Source organism: Sus scrofa, chromosome 11 (genome assembly GCF_054392235.1).
Source record: "Sus scrofa isolate SSC_HxYL_T2T_F1_AM1 chromosome 11, Sscrofa_HxYL_maternal_Yorkshire_Landrace_v2.0, whole genome shotgun sequence".
Lineage (NCBI taxonomy): Eukaryota > Metazoa > Chordata > Mammalia > Artiodactyla > Suidae > Sus > Sus scrofa.
This window is the reverse complement of record NC_139393.1, coordinates 11,834,859-11,858,583: the sequence shown is the minus strand read 5'-3', so window position 1 is coordinate 11,858,583 and position 23,725 is coordinate 11,834,859. Positions and strand designations below refer to the sequence as shown.

The 23,725-nt window shown below is 34.4% G+C and overlaps 1 protein-coding gene across 21 annotated transcripts in view; it reads right to left on the bottom strand.

The window, feature by feature from the left end:
* NBEA (neurobeachin) overlaps positions 1-23,725 on the bottom strand; it is a 644,629-nt gene that overhangs the window by 508,257 nt on the left and 112,647 nt on the right. For all 21 annotated transcript variants that reach the window (XR_014819172.1, XR_014819171.1, XM_021065197.2 and 18 more), the window contains exons 9-10: positions 12,946-13,143; positions 12,200-12,333 (exon numbers count right to left, since the gene is read on the bottom strand). Coding sequence is in view for 19 of the 21 variants with exons in the window: in XM_021065197.2 (XP_020920856.2) it covers positions 12,200-12,333; positions 12,946-13,143 (332 nt within the window). In the remaining 2 variants the exon portion in view is untranslated. The remainder of the gene's footprint in view (positions 1-12,199; positions 12,334-12,945; positions 13,144-23,725) is intronic.

Genomic DNA, 23,725 nt, shown 5'->3' with positions numbered 1-23,725 from the left:
AGCTAGGGGCTGCAATTCCACTATAGTGAAGACAGCACCTTTTCACACCACATCAGCCTTTTCCAGCATGGAGAACACATTTTGAGTGTGTTCCAAACTACTTAAGCCCACTGCAAGCATCTAGTGCACATACAGCATTTGGCAGCAGAGCGGTTCTATATATCCCATGTGAATAAAAGGCAAAGTTTGCTTTCCTGTGGAAACCACCAGGTTTCTTATTCTAAGTGTAATACAATTGCAAGTAGGTAGATAGAAACCTCTGATTTTTGCCATTTCTGATCTTGCTATATTTCGGGTATTGGCCTAGCTAGCTATAGGCTGCATTTCCACTATGGGCTGCATTTCCACTATAGTGAATAGAGCACCTTTTCATACCACATCAGCCTTTTACAGCATGGAGAACACATTTTGAGGCTGGTGTGCTTTCACTGAGTGTAATACACTTGTAAGTAGGGAGCTAGAAGCCTCTTGTTGTGTGCCATTTGTGAGCTTCCTATCTTGCAGTTATCTGCCTAGCCAGCATTTCCACTATAGTGAAGAGAGGGCCTTTACTCTTACTTTCCTGTGGAAATCACTATTGGGGCTGGTGTTCTTTCACTGAGTGTGATATACTTTGCAAGCAGCGAGTTAGAAGTCCCTTGTTTGTGTCTTTTGTAAAACTGCTGTCATGCAGGTATCTTCGTAGCAGGCTATGCACTATTTTAAGCTCACAGCAAGCATCTAGAACACACACAGCATTTGATGGCTATGCAGCTCTATAAGCCCTGTTATACCTGAGGCCTTTGTGGAAAAAAAGCAAGGGTTGGTTTCCTGTGGATACCCCCACTGGGGCTGATGTTCTTTCACTGAGTGTAATACATTTTGCAAGTAGGAAGCTAGAAAACTCTTGTTTTGTGACATTCATAAGATTATTATACTCAGTGAAAGAACACCAGCCCCAATGGTGGTTTCCACAGGATATTAACCCTTGCCTTTTTCCCAGCTTTAGATGATGATAAAAAAGAATCAACCTTCTGGGAGTTCCCACTGTGGCTCAGTGGACAATGAACCCAACTAATACCCATGAGGATGCAGGTTGGATCACTGGCCTCACTCAATGTGTTAAGGATCTGGCATTGCTGTGAGCTGTGGTGCAGGCTGGCAGCTGCAGGTCCAATTCGACCCTGGCTTGGGAATTGCCATACGCCACAGCATATGACCCTAAAAAGCAAAAAAAAAAAAAAAAAAAAAAAAGGAATCAATTTTCCAAGAAGACGTAACAATACTGAAGGGTGTACATCTAACAACAGAGCATCAAGCTATGCAAATCAAAAACCTCTACAATTTTAAGGAGAAGTTGATGAAATCATTATCATAGTGGGAGATTTCAATACCCACTCTTAGAAATGGACAAGTACAGGTGTTAGAAAATCAATTAAGACATAGCTGAACTCAACAAGAGTAACAAACTGCTGGAGATAATTGATATTTTTATATTACTTCATCTAATCACAGCAGAATAAACATTCCTCTCAAATGCACATGGAACATTCTCTAAAATGGACCACATTCTGGGCCATCAAATATATCTAACAAATTTAAAATAATGGAAATTACTCAATGTCTACTCTCAGATTACAATGGAATTAACTAAAAATAAATAACAGAAAGATAACTGGAAAATCCCATAATGTGAACATTAAACAGTGCACTTCTAAATAACATGTGTCAAAGAAGAAATCTTAAAGAGATATTAAAAATTTTTGAATGAAATTAAAATGAAAACACAACGTATCAAAATTTGTGGAATAAAATGAAAGCAATGATTACTGGAAAATTTATATAAGTGAATGCTGTGATACTACTGAATACTGTTTTGTATTGAACTGGTTGATCCCACTATTCTGTCCAGTTGCAGGAGAGCAATACTAAACAAATTGCCTTTCACCAAACATTTAATAAATATTTAATGACAAATGAACAGATATTTAATAAATGATTTCAAGAAGTGTTCATGGCGGAGTTCCCGTCGTGGCGCAGTGGTTAACGAATCCGACTAGGAACCATGAGGTTGCGGGTTCGGTCCCTGCCCTTGCTCAGTGGGTTAATGATCCGGCGTTGCCATGAGCTGTGGTGTAGGTTGCAGACGCGGCTCGGATCCCACGTTGCTGTGGCTCTGGCGTAGGCCGGTGGCTGCAGCTCCGATTGGACCCCTAGCCTGGGAACCTCCATATGCCGCAGGAGCGGCCCAAAGAAATAGCAAAAAGACAAAAAAAAAAAAAAAAAAAAGAAGTGTTCATGGCGTTGCCATGAGCTGTGGTGTAGGTTGCAGACATGGCTCGGATCCCGCATTGCTGTGGCTCTGGCATAGGCCAATGGCTACAGCTCCAATTCGACCCCTAGCCTGGGAACCTCCATATCCCGTGGGAGCGGCCTAAGAAATAATAAATAAATAAATAAATATTTGTTCTTGGCCACCATTTCTGGTACAGAGCTCCTAAAACTCTTGAAATTTCATAAGAGATGAGAGCAATAAAATGTCTTTTGTCATGTTAATGAAGTGTCTGTTCAAGTCTTTAGCTCATTTTTTAAAACTGGATTTTATTCTTTGGAACTCACTTAGAATATGAGCACTAGCTGCCAACACAACCAAATGTACAATTAGAGGGTTGGAACTTTCAGTCCGACCCTCCCATGTACACCCACCTCCAGGGAGGGGAAAAGCGCTGTAGATTCAGTTTGATCACCAACAGTCAATGATTTAATCAATATGCCTCTACTATAAAAACAGAAATAGAGATCAGTGGAACACTATAAAAAGCCCAGAACTAAACCCATGCACCTATGGTCAACTAATTTATGACAAAGAAGGCAAGAACACACGATGGAGAAAAGACAGTCCCTTCAATAAGTGGTGCTGGGAAAACTGGACAGTTACTTGTAAAAGAATGAAATTTGAACACTCCCTAATACCATACACAAAAATAAACTTAAAATGGATTAAAGACCTAAATATAAGACCAGATACTATAAAACGCTTAGAGGAAAATATAAGACAAACACTATATGACATAAACCACAGCAGTATCTTCTCAGATCCACCTCCTAGACCATCAGACAATAAAAACTAAAATAAACAAATGAAACCTAATTAAACTTAGGAGTTTTTGCACAGCAAAGGAAACCCTCAACAAAATGAAAAGAAAAACCCACAGAATGGGAGAAAATATTTGCAAATGAAGCAACTGACAAGGGGTTAACCTCCAAAATATAGAAATACCTCCTGCAGCTCAATACCAAAAAACAAACAACCCCACCAAAAAATGGGCACAAGATCTATACAAACAGCTCTCCAAAGAAGACAAACAAATAGCCAAGAAACACATGACATGATGTTCAACATCACTAATCCTTAGAGAAATGCAAATCAAAACTACCTTACACCAGGCAGAATGGCCATCATCAAAAAGTTTACAAACAATAAACACTGGAGAGGGTGTAGAGAAAAGGGAACCTTCTTACACTATTGCTGGGAATGTTAATTGGCGCAACAGCTATGGAAAAGAGTATGGACATTACTCATTGCAGCACTATGTATAACAGCCAAGACATGGAAGCAATCTCAATATCCATCGACAGAGGAGTGGAAAAAGAATATTACTCAGCCATAAAAAGGAATGTAATAATGACATTTGCAGCAACATGGATGGACCTAGAAATTACTGTCCTAAGTGAAATTAATCAGATAGTGAGACACAAACATCATATGCTATCACTTATACGTGGGATCTAAAAAAAAAAGGATACAGTGAACTTCTTTGCAGAACAGAAACTGACTCACAGACTTTGAAAAACTTATGATTACCAAAAGTGACAGGTTGGGGGAGGAAGGGCTGGGGGTTTGGGTCGGAAATGTAAAATTGGGTTGTGATGATGGCTGTACAACCTTAAGTATAATAAAATTCACTTAGCTAAAATATTATGCCTCTAATAAAGCACAGGGCTGGGAGAGTTTCCAGGTCTATGAATACATGGAGGTACTGGAAAGGTAATGGAAGGCACGGGAAGGGTAGTGGAAGGACATGGAAACTCTGTACCCCTTCTGCATACCTTGCCTTAAGCATTTCTTCTACCTGACGTCCATCTGTACCATTTATCATATCCTTTTATAATATCTTAGTAATCCAGTAAGTAAAATGTTTGTCTAAATTCTGTGAGCCACTCTAGCAAAGTAATCAAATCTGAGGAGTGGATAGTGGGAATCTCTGAAGTACATATAACAACCTGGGCTTGCAAATCCAAGGAGGAGCTTATTACTGGACTTCCAGAAACAATTTGTAGTTAGTTGTTCAGAAGCCTAAGTGATAGCCTGGGCTTGCAACTAGCATCGGAAGGGGGCGGGGGCAGTCTTATGAGGGTTGAGTCCTTAACCTGTGGAATCTGATGCTGTGTCAGAATGAGGTTAAATGATAGGATACCCAGCTAGTGTCATAGAAAATTCCTTGGTGGTGTGAGGAGAAAACCACCCCTCCAAATATTGGAATTAAGCACTCAGACCTCTATAATGTATATATAGAAAAAATTCTAAAATTTTACCTTAGGAAAGTAGAAAAAGAAGGGTAGCCAAGATGCCCTTCGGTAGATGAATGAATAAACAAACTGTGGTGCATTCAGACAATGGATTATTTGGTGCCAAAAGAAATGAGCTACATCAGGCCATAAAAAGATATGGAGGTACTTTGACTGCATATTACTAAGCGAAAAAGGACAATCTAAAGGCCGCAGAGTGTGTAATTTCAACTATATGACATTCTAGGAAAGGCAAAATTATTGAGACAATAAAAAGATCAGCAGTTGTCTGAGGGCAGTATAAAAGGGTAGAACACAAAGGATTTTCAGGGCAGTGAATATGTTTTTTATGATATTAAAATGATGAATATATGTCATTATACTTTTGTCCAAGTCTATAAAATGTACAACACCAAGAGTTAATAATTAACTACAGACTTTGGCTGAGGATGACCTATCAGTTTAGGTTCATTCTTGGTAAGAGAAATATATATATATACACACACATGTATATGTATATATATGTATGATTCTGGTAATTGATGTTGATAATAGGGGAAAGGGTTATATTTGTAAGGAGAGAAAGTATGTGAAAAATCTGGTTCTTTCCATTTTACTGTAAACCTAAAACTTAGAAAGTCTTCAAGAAAAATAAAAACTAACTTAAAGATTTAAAAATAAAAATAATGTCAAAAGCAATAGAAAATGTACAGAAAAGATAGTTACTAATTTTAATTTGGAGCAAGTTGAGTTAGAGATACTTCTCGCATAGTTTGGGTTTGTGAACCTAAACAGAAGGCAGCTAGAGAAAAAACTCTGGGAGTTGTCCACCTAGGTAATAAGACCATGAATCCAGAAACAAAATAAAAGCTATAAAGTTACAATGTGAAATTAACTAGAATCTCACAAAAAAATTAATTAGAATCTCCTGATGATGCCTTATTAATTCCACCCGCTGTACATAATGGTCATCAGTATCCAGGAGAAAGAAAGGGAAGAAAGCATGAAAACTTGTGGAACTTATACCCAACTGCCACCAGAAATACTCTGGGCTTCTGAGAATGAACTGGGGATATTCAGTCATACGGCAATAATATTTGAGTTTTAGATCATATGAATATCATTAAAATAAAAATGAATGAAGTGTAAAGGCATAGAAAAGTTTAAAGAAATGCTATTTCATAAATAAAATAATACCTTCAGTTATAAAATATGATTAAAATATTGAAGGTTAAAGGATGGGGATATGCAAACTAGAGGAAAATTAAGGCAACAAATTCCATAAAGATGGAAGCTTGGTTGCCAAAATTCTTGCAACTAATAATTTGCAGTTACTCTTTTACCAGATGTCTTTTTGTTTCTTTGTTTGTTTGTTTGAGGTCAAGATAAAACAGAAGCCTTACTCTCTGGCAGGAAAAATTTACAGAGCAAAACTGTGTGTTGAAAACTGAAACAGGGAGTTCCCGTCATGGCTCAGTGGTTAACGAATTCAACAACGAATCATGAGGTTGTGGATTCAATCCCTGGCCTGGCTCAGTGGGCTGAGGATCCAGTGTTGCCGTGAGCTGTGGTGTAGGTTGCAGACAAGGCTCAGATCCTGCGTTGCTGTGGCTGTGGCCTAGGCCAGCGGCTACCAGCTCCGATTCGACCCCTAGCCTGGGAACCTCCATATGCCGCGGGTATGGCCCTAGAAAAGACAAAAAAAAAGAAAACTGAAACAGAAAAAGTAATACAGCATTAAAAAGAGATTTCATTAAATTTAAAGGAAAGTTTTTATGGAGGAATCACTGTAGAAAAGCAGTTATTATGAAAAAACATTAAAATGGACTAAAGGAAGAAGCTTTATTTGAAAAGTCAATGGATCTCAAGTTGTAAGTCTAAAAAGAAACAAAATGTCCTTTCTTGTTGAAAGCTGACAAACTCAGATGTACCATAAACATCATCTGTAAAGGATGCATGAAGTAAAGAGGACTTGCTCGACAAAGAAGAGAAGGCTGTTTGAATATCACACGATAATTTCCCTATGTTTCAGGCAAAATATTAAATTTTAATTTTAATTTAGATTATTTGCATAGTTAATTCACTATGAATTCCATTTTACTCTAGTTAAATCTCACTAAACAAATTACTATTAGTTTTTCTCCTTTAATAGTAGTTGCAGGAAGTACACACCAAATCATTTTCTGTGTCTGTTTCACTTTAAAGAATATTTTCATTACTAATTTTGTAAACTAAAAAAGACAGCAAAGTAGCAAATATGCATATAAAGAAGTGAGGGATGTGCATTTTTCTGAAAAATATCAATAAAATAAAGAAAATATGATTCTATAGATGTACATTTTTAAATGTTCAAATACTTCTGGAAATCAGAATAATGATTCTAATATATAAACAACAAACTCTACAAGAGAGACATTCACTCCAAAATGTATTTATTTCATTTCTTTCACTACCAAAAGCAATCATATTTCATTTTTTATGTCAGTTATGTATATATAATATAATACATGTATATAATGTGCATATATATAATGTGCATATATTATGCACTTAATATATATACACATGTATATAATGTGCATATATATAAAATATATATAATGTGTATAATAGGCACTCTTCCCTGACTAAAAATCAGGAAACATGGTCAGAAGAAGGATTTTTATGTCACTTTGAAGTATAAGAGGAAATTTGGGTTGATAGACAATGCTGAAATTTCCAGGTAATTTTATTGGTTTGCATATGAGGACAGTGCTAATCAAGACTTTATAATGAAAATTTTAATTATTAAGGGAGCTATAAAATTCAAGATAATTACTGGAATAACTTTGCCTGGCAAGATAATTTTAAGAAACAAATCTGGATTTAAGTCCACTAAACAAATTAAAGAGTCATAAATATTCACATTACAAGAAGATTTTTAATTATAGGGTCACAGACATAAATGCTTTATGGGATTTCCTAAAACTTTTATGGCTTATATTCCATCAAGAAGTCTGTCAAACAACTTGCATCATATTTTAAAACAAAAATAATACTTTCCTGAGAAAAATATTTATATAATAACAAGAATTCACTTAAATTATTACTTGAAGCTGACTTTTAGTTTATAAAATTTATCTGAGTTAAAGCAGAATTAAAAGTAAATTTAAAGCTCCATTACACCAACAGACTATGTAAAATTTACTGAAGAAATAAAGGAAACTCACTGAATGCCTAGTATGTACCAGATGCTATGATAGATACTTCACGTATACTCTTATTTTAATTCTTATCACAATCGGATAAAGTCGGCATTATTAAAATCATTTTAAGCTTGCAAAGGTGATCTCAGAGCTATTCATGGTAGTTCAGGGTGAGAGCTCTGGAGCTGGGGTTTCAGTATTACAATTCTGGCTCCACTCTGCCACTTAAATCTCTATGACCTTGAGCAAAATACTTAATTTTTCTCTTCCTCATCGGCTGAACAAGATTACATGAGATAATACAATTTTGAACAGCTATAGGAACAAAGTAAGTATTCAGTAAATGCTTTGCTTCCTACACACCCTCAGACAGCCCATCACCTAAGAACAGATAGTACTTAAAAGAATATCAGTTTGACCCTTAGTCTGTTTGACACCAAAAGAGCGCGTGCTCATTGCATACACTGTCTCTTAATGAGAACTGCTTTCTTGGTGTATTTCTAACCATCTGATATGCAAAAGCCTATATATACCTTGCGGCAGAAAATGCAAATTTTTTATTTCTACATCAAATATATACCCCCCAAAAGCTGGGATCAAGTCAAAGAAAAAATGTCATTTATAGTCCATACATATAATCATCCGAATCAAAGGAAAACACAATTTCTAACTACTGAGCCATTCCTAGACATAAGATACAAAGATCGTATCATTATTTCAAGATTGGAGTTACACTTCTTGAAATCATTTATTAAATATCTGTTCATTTGTCATTAAATATTTATTAAATGTTTGGTGAAAGGCAATTTGTTTAGTTATTGCTCTCCGGCAACTGGACAGAATAGTGGGATCAACCAGTTCAATACAAAACAGTATTCATCCCCGAGGAGTGACACAACTCCCAAAAGCTTTGATCAGCCAGCAGAATTACTCACGGCGATCACAGCACTTGAGAATCCCTGTGAGCAGATCGAAATCATCATTAACAACTACATATTAGCCTAATTTACTTACTTAAAAACAAATTGCATTAAAAATACTCTATATGTTGCCATAAACTATTTAACCCAATGGTTCAGTAACACTTATCTATTCCTTTTCTGGTTCATCTTCTTGCCTGTTTCACTATAAAGGGCTAAACTACGGGTTAAAAGAAAAAGCAAAATAAAACCATATTATTCCTAGAGATTTAAATACTAGAGGGGTTGCTACAAAATCCAAAATCCAGCTAAAGGAAAATCATCCTAAAACACTGCAGGCTCTCTTTAACTTGGTACTGCTTCAAAACCTGGGTTAACATATTCCTTAATTTTAAACCACTATATCTAGAAAATGGATACATAGTTACAGTTTTCATCAAAACTGAAATTAAAAATTTAAGTTCTACTTCATCACTTAAATAAGTAATTCTCTATTGTAAATAAAATCATTGGTAGAAAAGTTCCAATATAAAGTAATACGGCCCCTAGTATAATAACCAATCTCTAAGACTGATAATATAAATTTTAAATATATAACTGCAGTATTTAAGATAATCTTGTAAATAACCAAATCAATTTGTCACCATCATAACAAAACCATCATGTACTGAGTGCCAACTACGTCAATCTACATATTTTATTGCACTTAAATAATCCAATGAGCAATTATCATTATTATAATTTTACAATGGTAGAAACTGAAGCACAAAAAACATTAGTAATACACTCAAAGTTGCATTAATAATGAACAGTAAACTAGGGCTTTGAATCCAAGTCTCTCTAACTCGAAAGTCTATACATACAACAATTATAAAATGTAGTTTTCATGATAAAACAAAGCCACAAAGGTTTTCTTGCACAGATAAAGCCTATTCCAAAGGCTCTAAAAATCAGATTATTCCTTCAATAAATTAATTTAATATAAAGCCCCTATATATACTTATTAATGATTATAACAATAATAAAGTAATGCCAACAGAGGTGAGGCTTATAGAAACAAAATTTCATAAGCAGGGACTTCTGAGTGAAGGATAGTACATAGGAATACAGAGGAACCAAGATACTTAAGCTTGAAACACAGAAGGCAAAGAATTAACTTATTTTAGATCTTACCTCAATTTCTCCAAAAAATAATCAAGAATTAGATAATATTGCAATTTGGGGTATGTATTTATCATACAAATAGATTTTTCCAAAAATGAGTATATAAAATTTTATCTGGAAGATTTTATAAAGTTTAAATAGATTCTCATTCATTTAGCACAGTTTAAAACTGACAAAAATTAGACAACATATCATATTTTAAGATCTTACTCATAAATATAAATTTATGACATGGCCAGAAAATAAGAAGTTATATCAACACTTGCCCTAAAGCTAAGAATCTATGTCCTTCAAGTAGAGGGTGATGTCCCATTTAACAACCTGCCTTTAACATTTTAAAAACCTAGAGACAGTATTACTGACGTACACACTTGTCTACTACGGTGCAAAACTCCAAACATAACAAAAGACTGCATTGCTGATACACAGAATTGTCCACTAAAGAGCTCAGACACCAAAGGCTTTGAAATAATTAATGAAAAAAGTTTTAGGTAAGAATTCAAAGTAGCACAAGTGAACGCAGGGTAGCTTAGAATTGGGTATGTATTGTTATTAAAAAGAAGAGCCATGTATTTCTTATTATATGTTTTCTACTGACTATAAATTAATATATATATACATATATATACCACTGAAAAAGTTAAAGTTGTTAACATGGAAAAATTAAGATGAATGATTTAAAGAACTAAAAACAAACATCAAAATGAAAATCAGAATGCTGACCCCTCACAGCCCCTTTTCCATGATGAAATAAATACAATTTAAATACCAAAATATAATACAAACACTAAAATGAGTTTGAAGACAGGCAATGAAAAATAACCATGTACCTTGGATGAATGGACCAGATAACCTGTTAAACATGGTTTTAGCACTGAGGGTTTATAATAACTACTTATGATGATAAAAATTATTACGATCATTTTAGCTATAACATTTCAAACTGCATAATCTTTCTAATTTTTCTATACAAAGTAAAATATTACATTTCAGGTTAAAATAATTATGGACATAATATTAATTCACAAAAAAATTTAAATTACAGATTGAGTTTTCTAATTGCTACTTCATCTCTAACTTCTCTTCATAGGACTTCCTAAGTTTTAAATTACTGATCATAATGTGTACTGCTTCACTTAGATGATGAAGAGCAAAGCATTTTTAATTTAAACTCAGGACTGGAATTTAAAGTCTCATTTTTCCACTAAACTGATCTGCCTCCCAATAAAGACATGTAAAATCTCATTAAAAGTAATATCAGCAGGATGTGACTTCAAGATTCCTTTTTACTTCAAAACTCCCACCTTTACACCATGTTGATATAAAAGAAAGCATGACTCATGGAAGGGAGCTGACTCTTGAGAATGTACAGGCCACATTTATACTTTACATGAAGATGGTCCCAAGAGAGGGACAAAACTATCAGCAATACTAAAACGGAATTTTGTTAGCACCCAATTTACATAATTAATGGGAAAATCATATTCATTGAACATTTCAATGAACTTTAAATTTTTCCCATCTTAGTTTCACTCACTAATTTTTCCACAATTTCAAAACTGGATAAACTACGAAGACTCTCAGGTAAATGTGTACATACTAATGAAGCATTCCTATATTGCTTTTGGAGTAAAAACTATGTCTACCTAAATAACATTCCCTTTAAGTTCTCCAAACATAGCAATGTACACAGTCAAAATAGCTGTAAATTTTATATAATGTATGACATATATGATTCTGATATAAGATTAAATCAGATTTTGATGTATGATGTGTTTTTTAATTTTAAAAAAAAGCACTATAAAAACTGCATATGAAATCAGCCTAATTAGAAGATGCTGAATTTATATAAATAGGAATATTCCACTGGTTAGATTTAGGTTTTCAAAGATGAACCATATATTTAAAAAGTTACTTTCAATTAATATTGTGCTAGTCTTATGATAACAGTATTATAGAATAATACCAGTATTTAAGACATAAATTATGCAACTTTATTAAATACTATTCTTGAGAGTAAACTTTGCCCTAGTAATTATGTTTAACCTGACAGGATTCATGGACAATCTGAACCCTGAACATTTACAAAGGGTAAGGTCAGGATAACACTTTTCCTCAATTACACATTATAGTCACTATGCTACACCAGGTAAGGATCTTTTATTTAGTATCAGGGAAGTTACTCCCTGGTGGTTATAAAAATCTAAGTGTTAGGCTTCTTTATACTGTGTAAATATGTATCTACCTTACCCCTAAAGAAACTTTCATTAGCACTTCAAGGATAAAAACCAGTATTACAATACATTTACACAGCACCAAGTGCACCATGCATAATCTAAACATCTAAAAAAATCATAAATTACCTATTTAAAGAAAACTTACCAGACAGTTGTTTCCACCTGACTGTCATTGAGCTGCCGATTGTCTAGTTGTGCAAAAAGTGGGAAAAGCACTTGAATCCCTCCAATTGAATGAATTGCACTATGAATTGAATGTGTTACTATAGCTTTCACATCCTATGTGCCAAAACAAAAATAGTTATTAAACTTTCTGAAGCATAATGTTATCACTATTTCCTTACGCCAAATAACTTTGTAAGAAAATTAAAATAGACAAAGGCCCTCAATTCGAAGGCCCTCAATTATGTAATTTTTATACACATATACAATAAAAATTTGAAATATCTTTGATAACCATTTTTAAATTTGAACTCAATTTAATAAATGTTTATATTTAAAATACAAAGCTATAACTCAAAATATACTTTAGAATAAAAGATATTATTAATGGATTTAAAGGCACTCAGGTAATTTTTAGGTTAGGGAATTTTACATTCTTAAAGCAAAGTATTTTTTTGTATCTACAACTATTCAGCTAATTCACTGATTTTATTTTCAAAAATTAAGAACATATAGTACAACAGAAAAGACAGATCTCCTCCTAAGGAAACAAGACCAAGGTAAAATATACTACCAAAAAAAAAAAAGCAAAGGAAAAACGGCATCAAAATATCAGAAATACAAAAAAGAAAGACAGAAACCGCAGATTTTTAGATGAGCAATGTTTAATATGTAAAATAAAGGCACAGTGCTTATGAGAACACTAAGACAAAGCTACTATTCACCCACCTGGAGCATTAGAGCATGTGGAGAATGCACAAAGATTGATGCATTTTCCTTTGGTGATGATTCCAGGCATAGCTGAGCATCAGTGGCCTTAGCATTATATGTAAATGCGATACTACTTGCAAGTTTCCCATCATACAGAACCTGTTTATGATGTTCTGCCAAATGAATATCACTCTCAGATTTAAACTTGAAGGTGCTCTGAAAAAATAAAACTAAAGTAAACACTCTTTAAATGTAACATAATAAAACTCAAGTTTTAAAGCAGAGAAACATTTAAGCTAATAAACCTTCAGTATCAGGCACTAGTCAGTGGTATTATTTCATTATTCTTAAGTTCTCTGAGTTAAATCTTATTATGCTAATAAACACTCAGATCTTAACATTCTCATTTTTATTGTTATTGATTATTTCTAAAATAATTTTATTAGAAAAATACAAAATCAGTTGATATTAAAAGTACATACAATTTTATCTCAATAATTCATAACAAATACTCAACACTTCCAAAAGTATTTATATAAGTAAACAGTGACTGACACATGGATTACTTTTATAGAAAAATGGCTATCATCTGAAACTAAAAAAAGGTCATTTGCAAAAATGCTTTTACTATAAAAACTACATCAAGATAATGAATATCAACGCTGCTCCACAAAAAAAATCACAATAGCCATGTTAAAGCCAGAGAAGTTCATTAAAACATGTTACCACTTTATATGAAGGACAAGAAATAAAGATGTACTAGCTGCAATAAGAAGGGTGTCATTAGAAATGTTCTGAATTTCTTTGCAGATATGAATCTGACAATGACAACAATCTTTGCAACAAAATCACATTATATCAGTATTATTAATTTCAATTTATGACTAGGAAAGCCAAATGTTGGTGAAATTAAGATCTAGAAAGGGTGGCTGGCGCGAGGACAAAATGCCAAGTCTTCTTATTCACAGTATTAGTGGATTAATAGTGAATGATATGAATTATAATTCAGACTCTGCCACTAATTATCTCTTGACCATTATTTCAGTGTACAGGAATCATTTAACTGATGTGACTCCAGTGTCCTTACTGTAATGTTATATTAAGATTAAATCAAATATTGGAAACTCGCATTCTTACAAAAAGATATGCATGTAAGTGAAGGGGTCCAGGTAGGGACTTCTTCAAAGTAGAGCGTTTATGTCCTGCCTAAGATAAACCGCCCGTACTGCTCAGCTCAAGTCAACACCGTAACATGCTGCCAGTTCTTACTTTTCAAGAGAAACATGAAATCTGATTATGTGTATAAAATCATGTATTTAAAAAATTATTAAAGTATAATTGATTTACAATGTTCTGTAAATTTAAATCACCTATTTTTTTAATTTAATCCAAACATTTTAAAACATTGTATAGACCAAATATGTCAGGACAAAATTTTGGCCAGTTTTGTACCTCTGGACTAAAGTCTAGAGAGCCTTTCTAACTTCAACCTGAATGCAAGCCATTCATTATCAGGCATGTATAGAGACAAGAGCAGCATGGAGAATTAAAACAGTATGTATGTGGCTATGGATGGTACTTTCATCTATTCAATGTAATATGTTTACATATTTAATATTATAATTGAGCTAACAAAGATGTACTATTTCGGATCAGACCTTTTGTTCTCAATTAAATGGGATGTAGAACATTCTCTCTCACCTCAGTATTTCATAATTTAACCTTTTTTGGGGGGCCACATACATGGCATGCAAAAGTTCCCAGGCCAGGGATAAAACCTATTCCACAGCAGTGACACAAACACAGCAAGATCCTTAATCCACTGTGCCACAAGGGAACTCCATAATTTAATCTCTTTTTTACTATAAATCACAGTCACATAAGATAGATGTAATAGGTGAATATAAAGTACATCCACATATATATCCTAATTTAAAGACTCAGTCCCTAATGTACTAAACCATAGAGGATAATTACAATAGGAAATCGAAACAAATATTTGAACGAAATTATGAGTTAACTATATACTGGCATTATAAAATCCATCTGATTGCCTTCTTCACTGGTTGCCTTAGTATGTAAATAAATATTTTAATATATATTTCAGTAAAATCATAAAATACACAAAATGTTTAACATTTGTGTTTCTAGCCCATTCTTTTGAACATAAAATTTCACAAATATGTTAGATTTTTTGTAACTTATTTTGTGAAACAATGATCAAAATTATTCTGGAGTAGTAAAACAAGTTAGTTAATTTGTAGAAATAAAATTATTTAACAGAGAATTTGGAGAAGAGTATTCAGAACACTGAAACTATAGGAGTTGGCTATGCCAAGGGCAAGTTACAGTATAATCAAGTAGAGTAGTGTTGCCTCCTTATGTTGATATTACATTATAAAAAGCATTGTGCAAGTAATGGGAATAGCAACTAGAGAAAGAGTAACATATATCTAACTTAGCAGAGCTACCCTAAATTAAGGCTTTTTTGAACTGGACACCAAAAGCAAAGGCAATAAAAGCAAAAATAAACAAATGGGACTACATCGAACTACAAAGCTTCTGCAAAGCAACAAAGGAACTTATCAACAAAATGAAAAAGAAACCTACCAAATAGGAAAGAACATTTGCAAATCATATATCTGAAAAGGGTTAATATCTAAAATATATAAAGGGGAGTTCCTGCCATGGCTCAGTGGTAATGAACCCAACTAGTATCCATGAGGATGCAGGTTTGATCCCTGGCCTCACTCAGTGGGTTAAAAATCCAGTGTTGGAGCTTCCAGCATTACTCAGTGGTTAACGAATCCAACTAGGAACCAAGAGGCTGTGGGCTCGATCCCTCACCTCGCTCAGTGGGTTAAGGATCTGGCGTTGCCATGAGCTATGATGTAGGTCACAGACGCAGCTCAGATCCCGAGTTGCTGAGGCTCTGGTGTAGGCCAGTGGCTACAGCTCTGATTAGACCGCTAGCCTGGGAACCTCCATATGCAGCAGGTGCAGCTCTAGAAAAGACCAAAAAAAAAAAAAAAAAAAAAAAAGAATCCAGTGTTGCCTCGAGCTGTGGTGTAGGTGGTCGCAGACGTGGCTCAGATCTGGCATTGCTGCGGCTGTGGCATAGGTCAGCAGCTATAACTCCAATAGCCCTAGCCTGGGAACTTCCATTTGCCATGGGTTCAGCTCTAAAAAGACAAAAATAATAATAATAATAAAATAAAATATATAAAGAATTCATACAATTCGGTGGCTAAGAAACAACTAACTTAAAAATTGGGCAGAAGATGTGAACGTTTCCTTGAATGAGACATACAACTGGCCCAAAGGTACATGAAAAGTTGTTCAGTGTTACTAACCATCAGAGAAAGGCAAATCAAAACCACAATGAAATACCACCCACTTCCTGCTAGAATAAGTATTAACAGGATGACAAGTATTAGCAAGGATGCAGAGAAAAGCAGAGAATGGCAAGTATGTCCACTGATAGTTAAACAAATAAAGAAAAAGTGGCACATAGGTATAATGGAACGCTATTTCAGCCAATGAAATATTGCCATTTACAATAACATGTATGGCCTTTAAGTGCATTATGCAAAGTGAAATAAGTCAGACAAACATCATGTCATCTCATTTATATACGGAATCTAAAAAACAAAAACAAAAACCCCCAAATCAACCTACAAATACAGAGAACAGATAGGTGGTTGCCAGAGGTAAGGGGGTAAGGGGAGGCAAAACAGGTGAAGGGAATCAAAAGGTTCCAGCTATTTAATTAGTAAGTCATGGGAATGTACTATTCAGCACAGTGACTATAGTTAATAATATTATATGGTATATTTGAAAGTGTCTAAAAGAGTAGACTTTAAAAGTTTTCATTGTAAGGAAAAAGTTTTGTAACTATATATGGTAATGGATGTTAACTAGACTTATTGCAATGATTATGTTGCAATATATTCAAATATCCAATCATCATGGTGTATACCTAAAACTAATATAAGGCTGCATGTCAATTATATAATTATTTTTAAAGTCAAAACGAACTGAAAAAGGGGATTTCTGTAGATATATTTATACAGCAAACTAAAGATGAGCTCAGCAAACTAAAGAAGAATTAAGATTACACAAAAAGGTTTGAACTGGCCATGCATACTTCAAAAATCCTAAGTATTATTCTTAACTGTTGCTTTTCCAATTGGTTTACTGTAGGGCCAGCAGGAAATATCTAGAAGATTCACCAGAAACATTATCCATTATAAACTCTAAGTCAATATAAGTAGAGTCTATTCTAAGATTTTCCCCAAGTATCTTAGAAAACATTTTAGCCAGGAAGCATGTATCCAAGAATAGTGTTATTCTGATGCTCCAGGATTTTTTCTTTTCTAATTTTTGCTCTGCTTCCTGATATTTTGCTTTCTAATTATAACCTTTGCTTAGTATTGATTTTTTTTTTTATCTTTTTGTCTTTTCTAGGGCCGCACCCACAGCATATGGAGGTTCACAGGCTAGGGGTCCAATCAGAGCTGTAGCCACCGGCCTACACCAGAGCCACAGCAATGCCAAATCTGAGCCATGTCTGCAACCTACACCATAGCTCACGGCAACACCCGATCCTTAACCCACTGAGCGAGGTGAGGGATCGAACCTGCAACCTCATGGTTCCTAGTCAGATTCGTTAACTACTGAGCCACAAAAGAACTCCTTAGTGTTGATTTTTAAAAACAAATAATAAAAATAAAAACATAGTATGTTCATTTATGACAAAATTATATAAAAATTTTTTTTGGCTATTCCTGGGCCACGTAGAAGTTCCCAGGCCAGGGATAGACTGCCCACCACAGCAGTAACCCAAGCCACAGTAGTGACAATGCCAGATCCTTAACTTGAGCCAACAGGGTACTCAAAAAAACTTTTTTTTTTCTAATTAGCAAATCAAATATATATAGACCCTCTCAATTGTTTTATGTTGGTTTCATAAGGACCCTTTAAATATGGTATTCCTAGTAGATTCATTTTTTTCAACTGCAACAGATACTCATTCCTTCTACATAAATTCAGATAAATAAAGCTTATTCATATGTGCTTGCCACAAAAGTAAAATGCAAAAGGCAATAATGAATCTCAATAACATGCTATATATTGTTCACTAATAATGAAGTATTTTAAATTTTAAAGCATATCTTAAAATACAAGCCACATGACAAGACTATGGTAAATTAGATTACTTAAAATAGTACATTTTAAGGCTTGCTTAAAATATACTAAGATTACAGTCTTCCACATCAATTTAAAACATATAATGTTAATTCTCTTTTTATGAACTTTCAAAATAAATTTATGGTTTACGAATTTATTTACCTGAATAAAATTCTATGTTTATGTAACTAAAAATATTTATTCATGTTAATCTCAAAATATCTATAAAACAGAAAATAAAAGTATAAAGAAATGTATTTTAGAAAGTGTCTAAAAAGATAGCATATAAAAGTGTTAAAAATATAATCCTCAAACTGGGGAGTTCCCGTTGTAGCTTGGTGGTATCCATGAGGATGTGGGTTTGATCCCTGGCCTTGCTCAGTGGGTTAAGGACCTGGTGTTGCTGTGAGCTATGGTGTAATTGCAGACATGGCTCAGATCCCGTGTTGCTGCGGCTGTGGTGTAGGCCAGCAGCTGAAGCTCCAATTTGAACCCTGGCCTGGGAACTTCCACATGGCCCTAAAAAGATGAAGAAAAAAAAAAAAAATTCCTCAAACTATCTGTTAACATGTCAAAGTGAGAAGGCAACGCGACCTCTTATTTCTTACGAGCCATCATATTTACTGTTTTTGAATGCAGAATGATATAAGTATCGGACCCTCTGGGGGAGAATACAGGTAAATAACAGAGAGAGTAAAATAGACTTGACAATAGAGTAGATAAAAACTGTTGTTAAACCTACACACGCTGTTATGTTAAAAATTTGAAGAATTTAAACCCGAAATGCTTTTCAAAGATTTTGATACACCCAATTCAGCCTGTAGCCAGAATTCACACTGAAAGGAATCATACTTAACTGATGCCTACCATGAGACACATTTTACAGTTTACCATGACATACCACTTAGAACTTCCAGTAGAGCTTCAAGAGCAGCTTATAAATTTCAGGTTGACTCTGATCTATTATTATATACTACCAAACTTGTGACACTGTACTTATTTCACCTGTGAAAACAGCCCACCAAGAGGAAAGACTGTCTTAGCCAATCTTTGGTCTTTTTGCACACTGTGAAAGCTCAGTTAAGAGTAGATGAATGAGATATTGCAGCTGCTACAGAAACCAGTATGGAGATTCCTCAAGAAACTAAAAACAGAACGTTCAGATGATCCATCAATTCCACCTCTGGATATATATCCAAAGAAAAGAACACTATCTCAAGTTATATGCACTCCTATGTTCACGGCAGAATTAGTTACGATAGTCAAGACAGGGAGGCAACCTAAGTGTACATGGATAGATGAATGAATAAAGGAAAGATGGTAGTAAATATTCAGCCATTAAAAAGAAGGAAATGTTGCCACTTGCAACAATGCATGTATCTTGAGGGCATTATGCAAAGTGAAATAAGTCAGAGAAAGACAAACATCACTTACATATGGAATCCAAAAACTGAGCTTATAGATACAGAGAACAGATCGGTGATTGCCTGAGGCACAGGATAAAGGGTGGGAAAAATGGGTGAAGATGGTCAAGGAGAACATACTTCTAGTTATAATAAGTTCTGGGTACATAATTTACAGCATAATTATACATCTGAAAATTGTAATATTGTATATTTGAAAGTTCCTAAGAGAAAAGATCTTGAAAGTTCTCAACACACACAATTATAGCTATGTGAGATGATGGATGTGTTAATTAACTTTATCTTTATAAAACATTTTGTAATATTTACTTACATAAAATCATTAAGCTGTACACCTTAAACCAAAAAAATGTTATGCATCACTGGTATTTCAATAAAACTTAACAAAAAGCTTTAAGAAACAAAAACTAGTATGTTGTCTGTACAGTACAATATAGTTAAAAGTAGCAGCTTCAAAAGCAATCAGATTTGCGTTTGAATCCCAACTCTCTCACTAAGTATGTGTTCCCATTCACAAATCATTTGTCTCTCATCTACCATACACCTAGCACATAATATACATAAAGCACTTCATAAAATACGCTGGCTTTTTAAAAGCAACTAAAAATGCTAACTGCTATTATCACTATTTCCTTTTCTACTTAATATTAAACTTTTTCTATGGTAATATTTTCATAGATGTTACTCATAAAATATTTACCACAAATTTTATGGTAATGGCATATTGCACTGATGACAGTGGAAATCAGATAACTGACATAGTTGCTAATAAGGAAAAGCTTCATTGAGTAAAACCTTAAGCACCCAAACTGGAATTACTTAATTCAAATATTAGAAAATATGCCACAGCATTGTAAAACTCAAGAAAATTGTTTATCTAATTGTTATAAAAGCAGAAGCACGTTGCTGTTGTTGTTATTATTATTATTATTATTATTATTATTATATTTTGGCTGCAGTGTTCAGCAGCCTGATATGGGATCTCAGTTCCCAGACCAGGGACTGAACCAGGCCCGCAGTGGTGAAAGGACTGAGTCCTAACAACTAGACCACTGCGGAATACCTAGAATGTTATTTTCTAATACCAATCTTTGAAAACTACACCAATGACTGAAAACAAATTAAAATGGCCATTTTTAAACTGAATTTATGTTAGGATAACATACATGTGACAAAACCTATTGCTTTCCCCAGAATCAGTATGTGAAAAATGTTGCTGATATTACCACAGTAATGAATTGGAATATTCAGTGAATCATAGTTCCTGATGTATGATTAAGAGAATGTTGCCTCCTGGACCTTCTCTCATGGTACAGCAGGGTGAGGATCTGGTGATGTTGCACCTATGGCTCAGACTGCAACTACAGCACAGGTTCTACCCTGACCTGGGAACTTCCACATGCAGTGGGTGTGGCCAAAAAAGAGAGAGAGAATGTTGCCCCCTGTACACTGTACAACATTTTTCTCTCAAAAATGAATAATCAATTTGAATTCATTAAAAAATAATGACGCAAACTCTAATATCATCAAACTACTCAAGGAAAACACATAAGTAGCAACAATCCATTCTCCTGCTACACACTTTTTGATAATTCCACATGACTAGAAAATCTAAATTTGCTATTTTGATACTCAAAGCCTTCAAGAACTTGTTTTCAACCTATGGTAATCATCCTTACGTCCCTCCACAAATCACTTCATCTACTCTGTATTCTACCATGAAGCCACGTCTGATTATGGGTCAATCCATAAAAGCATCCTGCATCCCCTTGTTTCTATCCCTTCGATCATGGCCACTGGCTCACAGTCTATCATCACATCCTGCTTACCCTCTCAAAGTTTTTTAAAGAATCATAAAATTTTCCCTCTATGACAACTTCCTAAATCTTCTGTAGCTAGAATATTAATCATCCTTCCACAAAACGTTAATAGTATTTGCATTATATTTCGAGGTATATATCAACTTTTAATTATAAACAATAATTATATAATTACATATAATTATCCTTACAAAGAGTATAAGCTTAAGCATTTTTAATCCCCGAAGCTAGGAACAGTCCTTTCAATATAACAATTATTATATACTGTTGAATTTTATTCAATCACATGCCCTAGAATCGTCATTTTGAGCCCTTAACAAGCAAGAATGTACAGGGGAAAAAAAAGATTACAGTCACAAGCATGCCAACAAACAACAAAAGGAGCACCATAAAATATTCATTGCATGAAGTATTTTACATCGTTGAAAATGACTCTACCAACCAAATCCTTAAAAAAGTCATGGTAATGACATGTAGCAAATTAGCAGAAGCACCAAGTACCAGCATTATAATTACTGCAATCTTCCAAATATTAAACAAAATACTTCACTGATACAAACCACATCCAGCAGAAATAGTAAACATAATACTAAGAAACTGCTTATGCCCAATTAAGCAAACTGTGAATATCAAGCAATTTTATGTAACTCATTCTTCTAATATAAGCAAAGGGTTTTTTGTTTATTTGTTTTTAAAATGCATGCCGTCGCACAGAAGAATGGATATTTTGGTAGGGTGGAACGTTTAAAAACTAAACTGCAAAAGTAATCAATATTGTAGAATGATAAAAGATACACTTTTTATAAATGATTTGATGGGACAATTGTGAATAACTACAATTTAATAGAAGAAACTTCTCAACTGCCTACACCACTGCTGTCATTCATTTGTTAATCATTACCGAGTTCCTGAGGATATGAGCCAGCCCTTCTCTTGCTGGGCCAACATTCCTAAGTCTCAAACAACCATGTGACCTCTGGCACTTCTCTTCTGCAACTGGTAACATCTTTCTGCCGGGGCTCACGGCAACTCACACTGTACATGTGCAGCTCTGCCCTTGGCAAAGGACACGCAGGGAACCCTGACAAAACTTCTCTCCCTACCCCAAGGGCTTGCTCCTTTTCAGCACCCTTTCCCACAAGTTCGGTGTTTTGGAAACCCTGAATTCTGAGCTCTATCTCAGCTCAGAAAGACCAAGCTGCTACCCCTGGCCTCTACCTTCTTGAGCCCCATAAAAACACTGGCCTCTGCCAGAGAGCTGGAGTGATTTTCAAGCTCATCTCCAAATGTTTTTTCTCCTCTCAAAGATCTTGGGTCTGTGCTATGCATACTGACAAATGTCTAAAAACAGATGCTTCATCTATTTGCCCATTTTTATAGTTATTTAGAGTGGTATGCCACATTTAATATTCACTACTCCATCACAGACAAAATCAGGAGTCAGGTTGAATATTTAAAAACCAATTAATTAAGCAAGGAATTTTGTAAATTGGATAGTAGGTCTGCAGAAAGCTGTGAATTTGAATTGTCATTCTCATAGGTAAAAGAGTTCCAATAGATAAACAAAAACAAAAAACCCCAGCATTTTTCAGTTGGATGAATTCATGAAAAGTAATCTAGGGAAGCAAACTGTTCCCCACCTCCCCACTGAGGGAAATAAAAATCACTTAATTTTCATGAAACTAATCTGAGACACTTCACAGGCCTCCCTGAATAGGTTTTAGTGCTGTATCTTCTCTTCCAAGCACTTTCCAGTTCTTAACAATCAAAACTCTTCTCCATGATCACACAGGACTTGGTGTTCACAGATTATATCAAAATTATATGTTCATTCAACTTTACTTTTTAGCCTTTTCTATGTCTTTCTCCTTTACTTGTCTGTAAGACCCTTAAACATAACTTATAGTTTTGCATTTTCCACAATGTCTATAATAGCACTTTGTACACAGAAAAGCTTTAAAAACTTTTCTGAATTGTAAAGTTGTATGAGAAATTTCATTTTACTGTAATCATTTTTGTTTTCCTCTAGTCATTTTTAAACTATTTTTAAATGACTTTTCCTTATTAGAAGCTAGAATAAAATCATCCACTCCCATTTTTCTTTTTTTTTTTTTTTTTCTTTTCTTTGCAGCATATGGACGCGCCCATGCTAGAGGTTGAATCAGAGCTGCAGCTGCTGGCCAACTCCACAGCCATGGCAACTCAGGTTCCAAGCCACATTTGTAAGCTACATCACAGCCCATGGCAATGCCCGATACTTTAACCCACGAGGCTAGGGATCAAACCCACGTCCTCATGGATACCAGTCGGGTTTGTTACCGTTGAGTTGCAATAGGAACTCCCCCGATTTTTTAAGGTTAAAAA